The 19,962-nt window shown below is 38.6% G+C and overlaps 1 protein-coding gene across 1 annotated transcript in view; it reads right to left on the reverse strand.

The window, feature by feature from the left end:
- Positions 1-349: 349 nt before the first annotated feature.
- Positions 350-19,962, reverse strand: part of LOC137388213 (transformation/transcription domain-associated protein-like) — a 74,541-nt gene continuing 54,928 nt past the window's right edge. The window contains exons 55-74 of the mRNA XM_068074720.1: positions 19,773-19,920; positions 18,920-19,035; positions 18,417-18,572; positions 17,612-17,836; positions 17,405-17,520; positions 16,300-16,512; positions 14,475-14,580; positions 13,468-13,661; positions 12,742-12,927; positions 12,160-12,377; positions 9,165-9,358; positions 8,911-9,010; positions 8,435-8,732; positions 7,519-7,720; positions 6,545-6,769; positions 5,927-6,142; positions 5,553-5,694; positions 3,901-4,097; positions 3,076-3,181; positions 350-638 (exon numbers count right to left, since the gene is read on the reverse strand). Coding sequence (XP_067930821.1) covers positions 529-638; positions 3,076-3,181; positions 3,901-4,097; positions 5,553-5,694; positions 5,927-6,142; positions 6,545-6,769; positions 7,519-7,720; positions 8,435-8,732; positions 8,911-9,010; positions 9,165-9,358; positions 12,160-12,377; positions 12,742-12,927; positions 13,468-13,661; positions 14,475-14,580; positions 16,300-16,512; positions 17,405-17,520; positions 17,612-17,836; positions 18,417-18,572; positions 18,920-19,035; positions 19,773-19,920 — 3,468 coding nt within the window. The 3' untranslated portion in view covers positions 350-528. The remainder of the gene's footprint in view (positions 639-3,075; positions 3,182-3,900; positions 4,098-5,552; positions 5,695-5,926; positions 6,143-6,544; positions 6,770-7,518; positions 7,721-8,434; positions 8,733-8,910; positions 9,011-9,164; positions 9,359-12,159; positions 12,378-12,741; positions 12,928-13,467; positions 13,662-14,474; positions 14,581-16,299; positions 16,513-17,404; positions 17,521-17,611; positions 17,837-18,416; positions 18,573-18,919; positions 19,036-19,772; positions 19,921-19,962) is intronic.

Below are 19,962 nucleotides of genomic sequence, written 5' to 3' on the forward strand. Positions count from 1 at the left end.
GGTGAAATGTGCAAAAACTGAATGGGTGAAATGGAACTTTAGTGGACTATAATATAATCTATTGTAAATTGAACGTGAGATGAATGAAATAAATTTGAGATAGAAGTCAAGTGTCTAATGAACAGTACGCTATAGTTTCCCTGCCTCCTCAAGTGTGAGGAACTTAAAAGTGTAGATTAAACATTGAATTAATGTGGTAAATAACAGAAAATTTTATATAAATCAGGCCATGAATTTCATTAAGAATGTCTGGCTTATATTTAAAGAAACCTTTACAGTATATTACAGGAACTGTTATGCCGTATGATATAGGAACAACATGCCATCTAGAAAAGAAACTAACCAACATGTATACAGAAATTCATAGTAAAATATGATACAAGTTGTAAGAAAATTTATAAATTCAATGGGGCTATGGTAAAGTTTGCTGAAATGGAAATGAAATAGATATGTACATATTCCGTGCTTGTGGCATTAAACTAGGCTACTATATGAGTTAAAGTTTGATAGGCTGGCGTACTTGTTGTCCTAAAGCCAAGGATGCCAAGAGGGGTCCATACGACAGAGATTGTCAAAGTTATGCGCGAGAGGCACCACCTTGCCAACACGACTCACGGCTCCTTCAAATGTAGCTAACTCTACAAGACAGCAATGGCATCGACTAACTGAAATAATGAATAAGTATTTCGTCCTATCAATGCTACCACTATTATCTACTACCAACACTACAACTCCTTCACCTAGTGCCAGCACTACTAGCTTTGAAATGTCTACCGCTTAACACTATCACTCCTTCACCTAGTGCCAGCACTACTAGTTGTGAAATGTCTACCGGCTAACACTATCACTCCTTCACCTAGTGCTAGCACTACTAGCTGTGAAATGTCTACCGCCTAACACTATCACTCCTTCACCTAATGCCTGCACTACTAGCTGTGTAATGTCTACCGCCTAACACTATCACTCCTTCACCTAGTGCCAGCACTACTAGTTGTGAAATGTCTACCGCCTAACACCATCACTCCTACACCTAGTGCAAGAACTACTAGCTGTGAAATGTCTACCGCCTAACACTATCACTCCTTCACCTAGTGCAAGCACTACTAGCTGTGAAATGTCTACCGCCTAACACTATCACTCCTTCACCTAGTGCCAGCACTACTAGTTGTGAAATGTCTACCGCTTAACACCATCACATAGATTACGGATATACCTGACTCAGTGAATAACCGAAAGAAAGTGTCAATAATATTGAAGTCTCAAATGAGTGCCTTTCTACCTGGGTAAATGATTACTTAAGAGTTTCTGGTACAAGGAATCTGGTTCATGAATAACAACTTAACATATCCTTCAGTTAATGCGATCTAGACTGCCTTAAAAGTTGACTTGCAACAAAATTCACATTACAGTTATTTGGTATCAAAAGATTCACCATGTCTTACTCTGCTGTGTTGTAGGTGCAAAATATGTGGAAATGTGATTACAAGCGCTTGAAAGCTAAAAAACGAACAGTTAATTGCAGCCATCACGAAACCACCGTAGATAGGAATCAGTTTATTTCTCCCACGTAGTCATTACACTTGGTTATTGTTTTGTGACGTGATGTTCTCACGTAAATTGAAAGGCCAACAAAAGGCTCAATATAAAACTTCTTGTAGCACTAGTTTATGACAAACACTTCGGGTTTTACCGAAGACCCCGTATCAAATATAGATGCTCGCTATTTTACAGTTTTGTTTTGGCTTGGTCTAATCGTCTAGTCGTAATCTGATCATGTGACCCATACTTCACGAATAATTTTTGCAGCATTTTTTGATTATCACAGGTCACCAACAGGTTCGTCATGTTTATCAGACAATGATATGTATTCCTTCGAGCTAAGGTTAAAAAATTAAACAAATTTTTATGGTAGATTATAGGATATCAGGGCTGAAAGTGACAGCATTACAATGATGATAAAATAGACGCGTTAGAACAATAGACATGGTTTTATTGAATGCGTGAAGTATATTTGTGAAAATATTTTGACGAATGAGGTTGCGTGAAAGTGTAAACAGAAGCCATCTTGTACAACTATGTCCCATTTGAGCCATTTTGGAAAGAGATTCTAATCTACGGCAGTCTCGTGATAGGGCGATTAACTGTTCGTTTTTGAGCTTTATTTTGCACATATTTTCCACCTACAACACAGCAGAGTAAGACATAGTGAATCTTTTGATACCAAATAACTGTAATGTGAATTTTGTTGCAAGTCAACCTTTAAGGATTTCATGGCAGGGTGGTCTGACCGCTACTAAGTAAAAAAAACACTTTGTTTACAAACAAAGTGTAAACTGTTGGTTCTTTGTTGGTTGTAAACTTTTGGTATTTATGACGACTAAACATCTCAGTCAACATAAATACAAACAATTGTTCATGTTTCACGGAACATAGAAAATTATAATTGTCCCAAACGATTAGTCAACATTTAATAAAAAAACCTTGAACCAAAAGACCAATTTTGAAGTTAGAGGAATTTAAATCCTATAAAAATAGAAACTAAATGTTTTTAAATAAAAATCTGTAAGCCAGAACAACATTACATTAAACACTTACATTACATTGAGGTTATGTTCTCTTGATTTCTAGTACTAGAGAAACCACGTTATAATTTATCATTGAAAACCCAGAGATACTCCCTTTATGGACGAGTCAAAAAAGTGTGCAGAACACTCACACACATGCGGACACTCGAACAACCCTTCACCTCAGAACCTCCCCCCAGGCTCAGATAGCGTACTATGAGCTGGAACCCTTACCACCTGTCAATGATGTTACTACTACTATAAGCCTACAGTAGCTAGTAGTAAACTTGTTCCTCATACTACTGATGATAGCCTTACCCATGCTCACAGAGCAACTCCTACTCCCAGACACATTGTTCAAGTTACTCGTCCACCTATCACAACAACTATGTATCACTGCTGTAACGATGCCTTTACTGCTGAACAAATCTATATTTTTCACCATAGGGGTGTGAGAAGTGGCGAAACAGGTGGTGGAAGGGAATGACATTATAAGCTAACGCGGACGTACCCTGAAGTCGAGAAGTGACTGCAGCCACTGCCTTGCTCACCAGCTGCACCAACAGTTCTCCTTCCATATCCGTCGGCGGCTCCCTAGCACTAGACTCATCATGTTTCTGAAACCCGATAGACATCTCAACTGCACACAACAGACATACTACATCTATTTCAAGTACACACTTTATGTATGTACCCCAAACCAGTCAGACATCTCCTAATCACATTCTAATGCACCTTCATACCCTAAAAGCATCATATATATACATTCCATAGCATCCGGTGCACCTTAAAGGTTATATGTCAACTTTTCGCATACATACCAGTTATCACTTGGCCAGGTCTCAAAGGTTTTAATGTTGAAATGATTACCTTGACCTTTAATAGAGGCATAAGTGTAGCCTCTGTGTGCCAAATGTGTACAATAAACACTAGCGCTAGCTATGCCTTTTTTATCATTTCCTCTTAGAACAGAATGTTCAACAGAATAACGAGGGAATGCGTGTTAAGTGCTGCCTGTTAGCTACTTAACTCAATGACAATGTCGATACAACCAAGATTAGGTGTTAACTCATCAGCGACAGGTGGGTAACAGATTACAGCCTGATAACAAAACTTGATCAAGTTGAGTGTTAGAGGAGAGTCTTTAGATGTAAGTCGATGTATTGTAACTCAGAGGTTATGTTTTCACTCTACATTGTACTTTGATTACAAATAAATTAATGGCAGTCAGCTGTAAAAATCACCAAAGTGTTGACCAAGCTAAACACCATAAAACGGTTCGAGGTCATGCGCCAGACATTTCAGCCAGCTCAAAGCGAGTCCAGAGGACACCTACCTTCTTGTGCCAGGTGATGTATTCATCTCTGAGAATCGCCTTGAGAATGCTGCCGAGCTTAAATTGTGGCTGCACAAAGCAGCGAGAAGCCGAGACCATGGCAGCGGTGAGCGGTCCAGTGACTCCTGTTGGTGAGATGAACTCGGCGATGTTTGGTGTGAGCCGAAAAGGCACAGGACGCTTGGCATCGAGCTCTCCTGTAGCAAATGTGCAACACATTACTCTCAACAAACGAGCAGCAATAGGAGATGTGAAGAGAGTAATGCTATACAGTAACATCTACAGGTTAGTTAGAGTAAATGACTTGCTTCCCTAGACACAAATATAAACCCTAGTGTTCCTAAAATTCACCAATTGTCAAAGTAACTTCTTGCTGTGGGTTAAGAATTATCTACCCCTGTTTTCCAAGGGTAATAACAAAATGATCTAACATTTGAATATTCAAACTATTGGCCATACTTTAGAGATAAACTTTATAGGAATTGCTATTACATCCAAGAAGTACTTGCAAGTGCAGTTCTATGATGCAGCGATGTATACGTCAGTGATGCGTATGTCAGTGATGCGTATGTCAGTGATGCGTATGTCAGTGATGCGCATGTCAGTGATGCGTATGTCAGTGATGCGTATGTCAGCGATGCGTATGTCAGCGATGCGTATGTTAGTGATGCGTATGTCAGTGATGCGTATGTCAGTAATGCGTATGTCAGTGATGTGTATGTCAGTGATGTGTATGCCAGTGATGTGCATGTCAGTGATGTGTATGCCAGTGATGTGCATGTCAGTGATGTGTATGTCAGTGATGTGTATGTCAGCGATGCGTATGTCAGTAATGCGTATGTCAGTGATGTGCATGTCAGTGATGTGTATGTCAGTGATGTGTATGTCAGTGATGTGTATGTCAGTGATGTGTATGTCAGTGATGTGTATGTCAGTGATGTGTATGTCAGTGATGTGTATGTCAGTGATGCGTATGTCAGTGATGTGTATGTAACCCAAACCACTCAACCTCATAATGATGGAGGGCCTGAAAACATCTGCATTTCCCGGAATAAGTAGTTGCTAGGCAGGACTAAGTAGTTGCTAGGCATATGTAACACTCGTTGGTCATTGATTCTGGTTTTTTGTACAAATAAGTGATTTATTTTTAGTTGTTATCGATTGCTTACATTTCCAAAGGAAATTATTAAACTGATAGACACGATTGCTGTACGGGTTACACTATGTGGTTATGAATTCAAACCAAAGATTTCTTCTTAAATGCTCTAGAAGTTGAGATGCAAAGAATCTCAACTTCAAATACCCATTCCTACGTCAAATGACTGTTTAAAAGGCTTGTTCTTTAAGCAGTCTTGTTCTTTAAAGAATAGCAATCATCAAAGAAACCTTCGCTGTTTGCATGTAATCTACAGTTGGAGGATGTTGCAAAGGTTCATTTACTACCACAAGGAACTACCACAAGGAACTACCACAAGGAACTACCACAAGGAACTACCACAAGGAAACACACATTTCATTTACTTCAAACACACAAGTAACTTCCCTTGCTGTCTAATAGTAATAAACGCTTCAATCAACCGGTCATAAGTCATAAGTTCTGATAAAGTGCAGACTTAATAAAGGTTCAATCAATATCATTCATATCTACCAACCTGTGAGCTCATTGATGTCAAATTTAAAGTATGACACACTGATATAGCCCGAGTCTTTGTGCACATACATCATGTCAGGATTGAGACGGGTCAAATGAAGCACATGCTCAGCGAGTCCCTCGAGAGCCAACTGAGCCGTGAACTGAGAAAAAACATTGGAAATCATTTAAAACTCATTTTACAGAAAAGGCTGGTATTCTACAGCTCCCTATACAATTTATATGCAACAGCAATTTACAGGGAGCAATCCCTTGCGTTTAACGATATTCTAAATGTGACACCTGCGACACCTGCCACCACACCATCTATTTTTAGTTGTGAACAAACATATAACAAACTGAGAAAGATCGGAGATGCCTGGCAGCACTACATACATTGCTTCTGAAGGTCCAATAGTCAGTCGCATCTTCAAATGTGTACATGAGCCACTCCTTGAGGATGGTACGTGGCACTTGGTTAGTCATTATATCTTTGAGAAGGTCTCGAAGCACCTGATGACTAGCTTGAGAACCTCTCTGCTGTACGGAAGCAAGACGCTCATAGTAGCGAGTGATTGGTGCATCATGCTCAATATTTCTTTTCGCGCACCTCTGCAACAAAAACTCCAATTTAGCCTGTGCTTCCACTAAACATTTGCTGACATTACTTCAAGAAATAATTTCAATAATTATTAAATAATTATGGCACACTTAAGCTAGCCTTATGCAAAGCTCTTCTATATTGACCAAGACTTTGAAAGTGCAGTCACATTATGTATAGATAGAAAAGTCTTGCTGTATATGACACTCAGCATGTCTTGGTTTATGGTTGACCCCTAAACCCATACATTAACAAACACGTTCCTTGAGCTCCTGTTGCTGTCACATCTTGAATATGGCTTGTACTCAACCAAACATCCTAACAACCACTTGCTTATGTTCATCAAACTAGTCATACCTCTTAAAGCAGATTGGCAGAGATTCAACTAATAAACGCATATTTGATAGAAGCACCTGTTTAAAAATGTCAAGAAGAGAGGTGGAAGCAGGATTATCTTCCACGAGCCTCATTTGGGGAGCGACAGCAACAACTCGAGGGACAGTAAAGTAGAGAAGACGCTGCGATGTCTCCTTTTGCTTTGCGAGGAAATGATTCATCATACGGAGTAACTGAAGTACCCTCTCTTCTCTTCTCGCCTCTGTCAGGTTTGCATCATTCACAACGAGATAAGGATAGACCTGCCCGTATAGCACACATTCTGTTAGTATAAGGATAGTACTTAAAGGTAGTTGTTGGTTAAAGATAAACTCCCACAAAATTTTAGTTGATTTTATCAAAAAGTTTCGGTATTTTCTATCATTTACGATTATTTTTGATGTTTGAGGTGATCCAACCGCCAGAATGTGTCAAGATTAAAATCGACCAAACTTAATCGCGGTTAAAATGCTCAGATCCAGCAAAATAAAAACTAATAATAAAATAAAATAGCAGAATAGAAACGCGTAATGAAGCAACTCGAACGCTACAGCCGAAATCAGCTATCGCAACAATTACATCTAGAGATGTCATTTTGCACGCATTGTTTTTTAGCATTTCAACTGCAATCGCGTTTTGTCAATTTAAATCTTAAAACATCTTGGCAGTCTGATCACCTCAAACATAAAAAACAATCTCAAATCATAGAAAAATCCTGATACTTTCTGATAAAATCTACTAACAGGCTGTGTGAGTTCATCTTTAGTACTTACTGAAGTAGCATCACAAGCAAAACACTTGTATTTTCTGTCAGTCAGAGTCATGTTCAGTTTAGCAAACTTTAACAAAGGTAGGTGAGAGGTAACACGGTAAAAGTTCCTTTTGAAACCGTTAAGATTTAAATTAAAACACCATCATTAAACTAGCAGCATAAAGAGAGTAACTAAAAGGAAATCAAGCTCTACACACAAAAGGGAAAAGAAAACAAATGGAAGAAACCACATAAACTCACCTTGCCATTGTGACCCCGAATGTACAACCTCCGGCAGGCTGTATTCAACTTGTGCACGATCTCCACCTTTGGCATGAACCTTGCGATTCTGACATAGTAGTGGCTGTGCTTGGGCAGCAAAAACTCCCCAGGTAACTCTACCTCAGCAGTTTGGAGAGAGAAGTTGCTGAGGAATCTACACTTTTCCTCAATCAATGTTATCCTAGAAAAAATACAGCCTATTTGTTACACTCACTCTCTTACAGCTTAGCATGCGTAAGCTAAGCCACACAGAGCGGCAACCACCCCGTACTCCGTGCCAGGTACACTCGACAGTCTGTCAATTGCTTTGCATTCTGTGCCATCTACACTGCAGTGTTTACCAACTAACCTAAAAGATAAACTAAAGCCATGGACAATACAGCAGCCGAGTCAAGTTCCCAAAGTGAACATGCCACACTCGAAGCAAACAAAGTTTGTAAAGTGCGTCTACACAGGTAAGAACTCAATTCGAAAGTTAATATCATCCCAGCTATTTCCTGTTTCATGGCCATGTGATTCTATTTGTTGCATTCCGAATCACCTTTGAATCAATTGTTAGTTAAAAAATAAAGCGAATACTGTACTCACTAATAATATATTGCCCAATCAAACATTGCATTCGATAATACGCTGACCAATTAAACGCGAGCTTAGATTACATCTAAAGCAAACTGCTTGGTTGCAAGTTTTGCACTCCATTTATTTCGGTCCCTTCTCTCAGCCGAAACGTCCTAGCCACAAGCTTCACATCAGTTCTCCTGTAACTTCCCCTTAACTATACTGCAACGCCGCTCAACTAACCTACAAACCACTAATTACACTACACGTAATGTTAACTGCTGACATAAACAGCTATTAGCCCGTGATTCTCTTGAGTGCTCCGACTGTAACTCACTTTGGAAGAAGCTTAGTTTTAGCCTGCAGGAGTTTTATCCACTTCTTGAGCAACACGATGAGGTTGTGCAGTTTCGTGGCTCCAGAAACTTTAAAGTCAAAGTCCTTCGTGAACTGCTGTTTCATCTTTTGAAAGACAGGATCCTGCGCTGTCATCTGAGCTCGTCTCGCTAGAGATTCACTGGCAGCGCTTGAAAACTGCTGGCTTACGACTGACACATTCTCAACTCCTATGCCAAATGTGCTTACAAGCTTTTTGACAAAGTTTAAGGTGTGAGGAGTAATCGTGGCATCACCAACTGCAACAAGAAAAATTGTGGATTCCCAAGCTGCAGCAGCAAGAAAAATTGTGGCATCATGTCACTAAGTCACGGCAAGAGTAGCAGCTAACACCCAAGTTGTCAAGTAACACCAGAGTAAGATAGAGTATCCGCTGACACCTAAGTTGTCGTAGAATACGTAGAGGAAATACAATACCAGCAGCTCTATTTTCAAAGGCGACAGCGTAGCACTTGGTGAGTCCCTGCCTGAGCTGTCTCAACACTTCCTCATACCATGTCTCTCTGAACCATACCATCTATTGAATAAAAAACGGAACAAATTGCAAATTCCATACTTATTTTAGTATGTGCAATAGTAAGGTTGATTCTATGCAAAATGTGTACATTGAAAAATGGCTAATGATAGACTTCTTGGTCAATTATTGACCTTGAGGTCAGTGATTTACCTACCTGGTCGACGATGCCCTCGAGTGAAGAGAGTATTGTTGGATGTAGGTCACGCTGCATATGCATAATACGGCTGCATCTCCACATTGGGGGAGTGGCTCGGATAGGGCCAGTGTCTGATTGGCTAGATGCTGCATTTCCTGAACTTGATGCTGAAAGACCTGACGATTGGCCTTGACCTGAACTGGACAGCCCCTCTGAACATAATGAATATAAAGTTGAGACGATGATAATTTGGTAAAATTCCTTAATTATCGAAGCAAGCTTCTTGCTGTGGATTACGATTTATCTACCCCTGTTGTCCTTTGGCTAATAATGAAATAATCTAACATTGTTAATATTCAGACTATTGGTCAAAATTGTCTTTTCTGTTTCTTTTAGCGTAACTTTTTGTCAGAATATGAAAATAAATTGAAATACTCCAACCAGTTGCAATGAGATAGTCAATGCATATAGCAAGGCACAAATACATTTCCCACATACGTGTGTTTGTTTCGAATTTTTTTATATAAATTAAATAAATGTAGTGTCCCTGTCACCACAGAATACCTGATTGAGGCAATTGAATATGCCAAGATCATTCCACTTTAACACAGCTACATAGCTGAACAGCAAACTACAGCTTGTAACTTCTATTAGAGCATTTAGCGGAATTTGGCCTGCTGTATTCTCTTCATTCACTAAATATGAACTATAGGTTAAATATGTTTATATTCACATAAACTTTGGGCCTAACAATTTTGCGTCACAAAACTAACTGCTCCCAAGCTAAGGATGCATTGTTTTAAAACTTAAGCATTGTTCGTATAAATCATAAATAGATTATTGTAATACACTTTAAGGGGAATAAAATGTAATGCCTTTATTCCGAGAAATAAAAAGAATGATCTGTTAGGGATCATAGAGAGGTATTGGCAAAAAGACTTTATAGATTTAAAAAAAACGCGTTCATATATTGAAAGAGATTGTTTCCACAGGCATCCCTGCCAAGTACCTTTCCATCCACCTACTAACTTATAATAGAATAACATACTATCCCATAATAATTAATTTAAATAGCTTGAACAAGGGTATTGTCATGCTGCTTTAAGAACCTCAGCATTTAGGTTTGTTGTAACGGGAAGAATCCATGAGCCCAATTCCTAGTCAAAAGCATTATTTACAGGACTTTGCCTATACCTCATAATGTGAACCTTCCTTGAACGTATCCATAAAAATTATGCTATGACAGGGCCAAAGTCATGAATGCTTATATCTTATACAGTTTAGTTATCTATTTATATATTCACAGTTCATCGAACTTTCGTAATCAATTCTAAAAACTAGTTGTTACCTTCACAGTGGTTTGTTTCACGGAATTTTTGTCATACTACAATTGGTTGTATAATCACATGACCTTAATAATTCAAATATGTTTGGCATTGCTACAAACAGTATCATGCCATTGTAGCAGGCTTCTCATGTTTATGACACCTATCTTCGCAAAGTATTAAATCTGCTTAGTTTGACAGGAAGTGAGAGTAAAAGATTATTAAGACGTTAGTATAAATGAATATTTTGACCCATTTAAATCTTAAGATGTGTCATACATCTATATCAATAAAGACGCTGCCAGCTGCTTCACACCTGGTGAGTTCAGTTGCCCGAATCGACATTGAGTTAATCTGAAACTCTAACATGTGTGACAAATTGAGAACACTTTCCTGGCAACAGAGTTTATAAATATTTAACTAAATGCTTCACTTGTTGTTGCTGTGAGCCTAACTTTGAGCGCACCTATATGTGTAGACTATCAGAACATGTTAAAGCCATCAGCATGACTCAGTTAATCACAAGAATAGAAACCATGTTTTATTTTTAAAACGTATCATAAGTAATTGTAACTGGCATTGAAATGAACGCATTATACAAAACTATATAAATATTAATTTGAAAAACAGAATTATATATACAAGCTAAATTAGTAAAGTAATAATTAGAGTAGACTCAGAAATGCGTAGATTCAGTTATAGAGCGAGAAGTAGAAACGTGTGGTGTACTTAACTCTATATATAGTTTGTATTAATTTAATTTCATATTTTATGTTCGTTTTATTTTTAACTACATTACCAACTGAGGATGCATAAAATGCTACGCGTATAAGATTTTAGTCACACTATGGTAAAGTTATCAATTTCTGCTTAAGTTAGTCCAATATGAGCAAGTGATGTGTGTGTTTCCTACCCAAGGCTGTTTACGGTGCACCAATACTTAAGCCGGGGGTCAGGAATCTTTTTGACTGAGAGAACCAAAAACCCACATGTTTCAAAATTTAATTCTAGGAGAGCCAGATTTATAATTTGAATTTTGAAAACATACTATAAAAAGGAAGATCAACCAATTTAGTATGTTTGAGCAATTTTAGAGTATAAGAAAACTGGATTTATTTTGAACAACAATGTGCACATGACAATTTTTTCTTTTAGCCATCTTTTGGTTTGAAGGGTTTACCTTGTGATCTAAAAATGACTTGTGCAGTCTCTGTGCGGCCAGCACAAAGCCGAGTAAAGAAAGCACTAGAAACTCTTTGCTGCGCGCGCCACATCAACAAGTTGCAAATGAAAATATATTTCTATTAAATGGATGTTATTTTTATATTTTTTATTGTTACTGTAATTTCAGCATTATTTGTATTATTATATTAATTAAATTAACAGCAAAATTATGGATTATTTTTCCACTGATTTGTCAAAGAGCCAGATGCAATCATCAAAAGAGCCACATATGGCTCGAGAGCCATAGGTTCCCTACCCCTGCCTTAAGCTAAGGGTTATGAATATCAGATGGTGCACCTCCACAAAACGAAACCCTTACATGCATCTGGAGAAGTTAGGTAATGAAAACCGAAACACTGCAAACACTGCAAACACTGCAAACTCTAGACAACCATTACAAGAGAGCCTCTTAGCACTTGAGCCTTCCACAGTCCTACTTAAGCTGTGGGTTTGGGAAAACCTACCAGACAGAGATGAGGAAGAGAGTGCAGATCGGATGGCAGCCACGCTGCTAGCAGGAGTAACTGTGGAAGAGGTAGCAGTGGTGGCACTTGTAACAGCGGGTTTATCGGCACTGCTGACGGAAGCGATGATAGAAGTGCCAGCAGTTGTTACTGTAGCAGCATTAGAAACAGCGGTTGTCGTGGAGGAAGGTGTTGGTGGTTGGTCTGTTGAAGTGGTTCTACAATACAGTGTCATACAACATAGTTGAGAGCACAATTGGGACACGGAGAAGTACAAAATTACAGTGAGTATGGAAATAAAAGGGTGGATAAAAAAAGCGGAGAGACATAAAGGAGTGTACAGGAGAGATGAAAATTGAGTGTAGAAGAGAATAGGAAGGCTAATTGAGACGAGTAAGATGAAAGAGAAGCAACAAGAGGAAGATGGAAGAAAACACAGAAAAGAAGGAATGAAAGTGTGAAAAAGGGATGAACAAGAATGAATAGAAGAGCTGGTGCTGTTAGGATGAAATACACTGAATACAACACGCAATAGAGATGGAACAGACCAGTCAGTAGTAAATATAAGAAACAAGTTCCTACCTGCTGAGGGAAGAACTGACGACATCGGTGTTCTTGAAGCGCTCACGCTGCTCTATCTTCAGTGTCAGGTAGAGGGTACGAATCGGAAAGTAGACTGCCTGTGGGTACATTCTGCCTACTTGACTGAGCAGGTTACAAAGAAGCTTGCCTTCATTGCGTACGAGACAAGCCAGCAGCTGGGGAATCCTATTGAGGAAATGAATATCTTGCCAACAACCGATACAATTTCTCCAGCAAAAGTGACTATGTATAGTGACTATGTATAGTGACAATGTAAAAATAATAGGAGAGATCATAGCCTCTTCAAAGCTCACTTGGCAAATGATATCGCAAACAAGTTTAGGCAGCAATTAATCAAACTGGTCATGGATGTATCATGGTGCATTACAATGAAACTAAGAATTGTCCTATCTTTTATATCAGCAATTGCTATAAAATAATAGACAACTCAATACTTGTATAACTAAATTGCATTTTATTGATGCTTACTGAAGTTACAGGAGTGCTTATACAAAACATTACTCCAAAAGACTTTGTGGTGGAATGTTTGGTCATTCGATGGCTACCTTCTTCAATGATGGTTACCAGCATTTATGGTTGTTCTTTTTTGGCTATGAATTGTCAAACATAAATATTTCTTAAGAAAAAACAAAATTTTTTCTCTCTCCTCGTCGTAAAACGCTGATGTGCAACCGCAAGGAAGAAATATCTGTCCACAAACCCTACCAAGGCAGCCATTGAATCGCCGGAACTCCCACACAGTATCTGTCAACAGCGTCAGCGAGTGACAACTTCTCATCATCAAAGGTGAGAAGCCAGAGGACCTTGGCGAGGTATTTGCGCGACTTGCTCTCATTCTGGTGGCGGCACGCATGCAGGAAGCAGGTGATGGCAGAGACTCCCGTAGATATACTTTTGCTCTATAAGGGGAAAGAGGAAGTAGGCTGTCAGCTCCTTAATGCAACAGATAAAAAGGTGTTCCAAAGTATATGTATATAGTCATCTTACAATAAAACAAGGTGGAGAATAGAAGCCCAAGTTCACTCGCTGGCCAGCAAACTTAATTAAACCCATAGGGTGTGACAGAGTTAATGAACACTTTCAGTACTGGCAGTTCACCTGGCAGTCGGTGAAATGTATATAGAGCGAGGAATTTACAATTAAATGTTAGATTTATACGGTATATAAATATATATATAGATTTCAGTGTCTGTCGTTCGTCTCCCTAGTTATAGCGATAAAATTTTAGGATCGAAAAATACACTCCATATTGGATTTGAATTCAGGATCAGCAGTTCTGGAAGCGGCAAGCTTACCCATTAAGCCACACAAGCTACTTGTGATACAATGGATTAATTGTGACCATAGTCACTACATCAAGCGCTTGGTGTTATTAACTATAGTACGCTCTCACTATTATAGTAGCTACTAGCTTACCAGTAAGTTACTCAAATTCATTGAGTAATTATTTTATTACTCATGCAATAGGGCATTCAGTAGTAATTCTATAAATCAACAGTGGCACAACATTGGTTGCCTACTGCAGCATCCCTACTTTACTAGTCCAGCCTCATGACTAGCTAACATGGATCTATGTGAACTTGTAGACAATGTAGCAATTTTAGTGCGCGCAAATACCTGACACCTGCTGCGCCTGCTTTCGCATGAGTGAAAAAAAGGACACACTTGCCATAAATGCTGAGCATACAAAATGGAAGAAAGAACACACATGCCTTTGTGAATATTTGTTCCAGATAGTCTCCCCAGAGTGCCCAAGCTTTGACAAGGGTATCATGCATCTGCACTGCTGCGGAGAAGGCTTTGTTAGCATCCTCTGATCTAAATGAGAAACAAAAACCTAATGCGTAAAACTGTAGCCCAGCCTATGCTTAGACAACGGTAAGTGTGTCCCATACACATTTCTAAGCACGTTTGAAAACCAACAAGATATTCTGACTGGAAAGGTTTACAGTTATCTCAAGATTGTCTGGATAAAAATTAGGTACATGTACTGTTGTAAGTACATTATGTACATGTACTGTTGTAGGTACATTAGGTACATGTACTGTTGTAAGTACATTAGGTACATGTACTGTTGTAAGTAAATTAGGTACATGTACTGTTGTAAGTACATTAGGTACATGTACTGTTGTAAGTACATTAGGTACATGTACTGTTGTAAGTAAACTAATGTTGAATCAGCCACTCTGGTCATCACATATTGCTAAACCATTTAACCTACTTTAACAGATTATTCAAATCATCAAAGACTCTAACTCAAAGATATACATTCGTATTGTCTAGGTCTTGTCATACAATCATCAAAGACTCTAACTCAAAGATATACATTCGTATTGTCTAGATCTTGTCATACAATCATCAAAGACTCTAACTCAAAGATATACATTCGTATTGTCTAGATCTTGTCATACAATCATCAAAGACTCTAACTCAAAGATATACATTCGTATTGTCTAGATCTTGTCATACAATCATCAAAGACTCTAACTCAAAGATATACATTCGTATTGTCTAGATCTTGTCATACAATTAAAAATAAGCTTTCACAAAATTGTAGTAGATTTTATCATAAAGCATTGGATTTTTCTACCATTTGCGATTGTTTTTGATGTTTGAGGGGATCTGAGTGCCAAGATGTTTTAAGATTAAAATCGACAAAACTTGATTACAATTAATACACTCAGAAGAAAAATATACGCATGCCGAAATGATGCCACTAGTGGCGTGGCTGCCTGTCCCTCTCGCTATTCGTATCGGCTATTACGTCCAAGTTGCAGCGTTACACGGCACTATTCTGTTGGTACGAAGTGCAACTATAAACATCATAATCGCACTTTCGCTTGAATCGACATTTTTTTAACCATGATCCAGTTTTATCAATTTAAATCTAGAAACATCCAGGTAGTCAGACCACCTTAAACAAAAACAATCTCAAATGATAGAAACATACTGATACTTTTTGATAAAATCTAAAAGATTTTTGTGTAAGTTCATCTTTAAACTCCTACATGGTAAACTCCTACAGTAAATGCCTAGAGTAAGCTCCTAGAGCAAACTACAGTAAACGCCTGCAGTCTATTCTTATAGCTCAGTATGAAACTACGACACAAACACAATTGCTATATTTGCTATGCTCAAACTTACAGATAGTTATGCTATGCTGTCACTTGAACAGTGAATTAAGCAATTGAATGAAAAATAAAAATAAAATGATTGGGTGTTTAGATTGATCTGTAGTACACCAGGCCATTTTTTTCTATCATTTCAAAAGTATTGAAGCTGGGTGAAACCATGCAAACTGAACTTTCACAAAAAGAGAAAACCCTCAGTTGGTATTGAACCTACAACTCGCCATCCTGAATCATGGCACTGATACTTGATGCAAAACACAAAGGTTATTATTTGGCAATGCTAATGATGAAGTTTTCAGACATTGACAAAGAACAAAAGTATATATTGCAACACATGGTGTGACGATTGACGAAGGCATGTGATTAGGTGGTAATATGATTATAGAAGCTATGAGGAATGACTGACCTTCCTATCTGAGCGAGGAACATCCCCTTGAGAGCATAGAACTCTGCAGTCATCTCCTTAGTAAAATACTTAAGGTTAGTCGATTCTATCACCTCCAGTCCTTCCTGCAGCTCACTCCTGCCCATGCCACTAGCCATCAGCAGATGGCACTTGACCTGCTGCTTTATCTTCTGGTAGCAGTCAAGGATGGGAACTGAAGGGATGGTGTGTATCCTGAAGCGCAGCGGTATACATCTTATACTGATAATACATGTTATACTGATAATACATGTTATACTGATAATACATGTTATACTGATAATACATCTGATACTGATAATACATCTTATACTGATAGTACATGTTATACTGATAATACATGTTATACTGATAATACCTCTGATACTGATAATACATCTGATACTGATAATACATCTTATACTGATAATACATCTGATACTGATAATACATCTGATACTGATAATACATCTAATACTGATAATACATCTTATACTGATAATACATCTTATACTGATAATACATCTTATACTGATAATACATCTACAGTTGGCTTACAGACGCCACATTAACAGGAGTGTAAAATTACTGAACAACCTGAAGATATGCAAGGAAATTGACAAGACTGAATCCATCTATTTCCGGCATATAAAGAAACGCCCCCTACCATGACAGTACACATTGATTGGTGAGTATAAAGACACCCTCTGTCAAAACCATACCAACACCCACCACCACAGCAGAACCCATTGATTAGTGAATATAAAGATACTCTCTGATAAAACCATACCAACACCCACCACCACAGCAGAACCCATTGATTGGTGAATATAAAGATACTCTCTGATAAAACCATACCAACACCCACCACCACAGCAGAACCCATTGATTGGTGAATATAAAGATACTCTCTGATAAAACCATACCAACACCCACCACCACAGCAGAACCCATTGATTGGTGAATATAAAGATACTCTCTGATAAAACCATACAAACATTTCAAGTGAATCTAGACAAGCTCTCTGTTACAACTGCGCTACATCTCTTGTAAAGACTACTTTCTTACATATAGACATTAGTTAGATCTTCTCTCCAAACCACAATACCTGCTTAGGGAGTCCAGACACACCCCCGTCAAATTATGCTTGCGAGCAATCTTGCCATAGTGAATCATTGCTTGAGCTGACGCATGCACCCCCAACATCGAGTTGTTTGACTGGTTCTACAAATGTGAGAGAGAATTGACTTGAATTGTTTCATCATACGGAGAATAGCAAAGATAGACAGCTCAAGTTGGTCAACTAGATAATCACCTGGGCATCGTAGTGATTGATGATGAACTGGTAATGATGTTGCCTCCAAGCAAATATGTCACTCCAATGACTCAAGTCATCTGAGAGGATGGGAAGACGATTTCTCCATGTTTTAACTATGGCCTTCATGTCATGCAGATTGCTATTGTTACGGCTAACTGTATTGGGCTGAAGACCGTGACTGATCTGTGCTGCCTCCTGCAGCTCCATAATTTGCTGCGCTGCCTGTGTTAAAATAGTTGGAAATATGACAAGTTGTCACATCGGGAGAGATGAAATTAAGGAATCATCCTTGCAGCCATTTAAAACATATCTATATACCGGTGTATTACTCTCAGGGTTTGTTTGTTTTTCGTTTACCATTTGTGTGTCCAGTTGCGGATAAAGATTAAGAAACAAAAACCCCTCTTCGCACTGGATTTGAACACCGAACGAGCAGGCCTGCAGGCAAGTGTTCTACCCACTAGGCCAAACGGCTATATTGCTATACAATGAAATAATTGTGGTCATACTCATTACATTGATTAAAATGGGAAAATACTATTGGTTACTACTAAACACATGAAGATCACGATTGCATGAAAGATCATTACACGTGACGATCGATTATCGTAACAAACCGCGAACGATTATTAAGCTGGCTTCGAACACCACTCTTATTATAGTCAAGATTTAGACTAGCTGAAGTAACTAGCTGAAGCTGCTCAAATTCAGTGGGTATACTCAATCAAAATGTATATCATCTGCTATTAGAAGCATTGTGACCCGAACAGTGACAATGACTAAGATATGACCAGTAACCTACCTGAAGAAAAGGTGTATGTATGTGTGAGACAACCCTGGGCAAACGCTTCCACTCCTTGATAGCTAGTGTGGTGGCCATATCTACCAGCTTGTCAACCAAGGACAGGTGCTGGTCATCCGGATGGCAGATAGCAATGTAGCCACGATACATGCTCACCTGAGAAAAATATAGACCGGATGACTACTATAACAGAGATCAACAACATAAAATAACACATCACGTCTGGAAATCCTCATATTGATGACGCCAAATATTGTACTCTGAGAAAAACCAAACTAAACCAAAAAAAGGCAGAGTAAATGAGGATTCCTATCTAGCGCATCATCATAGATGTAAAGCATAGCCAGTCTGTCTACTTGACCATTGAATTAAAGTTATCAAGGAAACGATAGCACATAACTACCAGCTCTGGTCTCTTGTGATTAGTTTATGAACTGAGATGACCAATGTAGGTTACGTTGTTATGATGACAAGGCTAAAAACTCCAATTGAACAAAACTTACCTTCCAGACACTTTCTTTTGGACAACTTGCCTCAACCTGCGCAAGAGCATCTTTCATCATCGACCAGTTGGGAACTCTCCATGCGCTCTCCAATATGAGATGTGGGTTTGTGTTTCCTGTTAGAGAAGAGAATAATAAGAGCCATGTCTGTCTGCCTGAAGCCATGGGTGGATGTTGGTAACAAAATATGGTATCACACAGGATTCGAACTGCGACATTCGACTTAGCAACCAGGCACATGATTATCTTCACAACTCAACCATCTCGCTGCTTTTTGCAAGAATTAGATGTATAGTTATTACATGTGACAATCTCTCATGACACACCGAACTGCCAGGGTACTGGTGCTACGTAAGGCGAACTCAGCTTATCATAGCTGGTGTACTCTAAAACATATACAGTGGCTGTCTAAAGATTATCCTGCATTACTGCCTATTAGCCTGTAGCAAATAAAATTGAATACCACTGCATGCTAGGTCCTGAAATGTCTGCACTAAACTCTGTCCATAGGCTAACTTACCACCATTACTGTAATGCTGTAATGAACATCCAATGGAAAGTAAATGTTTTTGTAAGTAGAACAGATCTTTTGGGCTTACTAAACTGTGAAAATATGTTGCAGCTTTTAAATTTACTTGCAAATAGAGGAGCAGAGAAAAAAATGTAACACTGTTAAATCTTCTGCATCAAATAAGCTCTTCTAATTGGTTGATTTCAACTTTCAAAATAATTGATAAAGTTCTAAGGGCTGAAAAAATTCAAACGTCATCAGAAAAATCTTGCACAGAGCAAAAGCAACCAGTTGCAGTTTAGGAAGCCATTGTTAGTGCACATATACTAAATATTGTTGTACCCTTTGAATTGGCATATTCCAGGAGAAGATCCCATTGATTGAGCTCCTTGGCGCATTGCACCCAGTGATCCTCCCAAACCTTGAACTCGCATAGAATATTGGAGCTAGCAGCCGTCATGTTCAGCTCACCACGAGCCTTGGCCATCACCTACATAAACCGCTGGTCAACTAGTCTTGATCGCCTTATTGC

The sequence above is a fragment of the Watersipora subatra genome, chromosome 1 (genome assembly GCF_963576615.1).
Source record: "Watersipora subatra chromosome 1, tzWatSuba1.1, whole genome shotgun sequence".
In the NCBI taxonomy this organism is placed as follows: Eukaryota; Metazoa; Bryozoa; class Gymnolaemata; order Cheilostomatida; family Watersiporidae; genus Watersipora; species Watersipora subatra.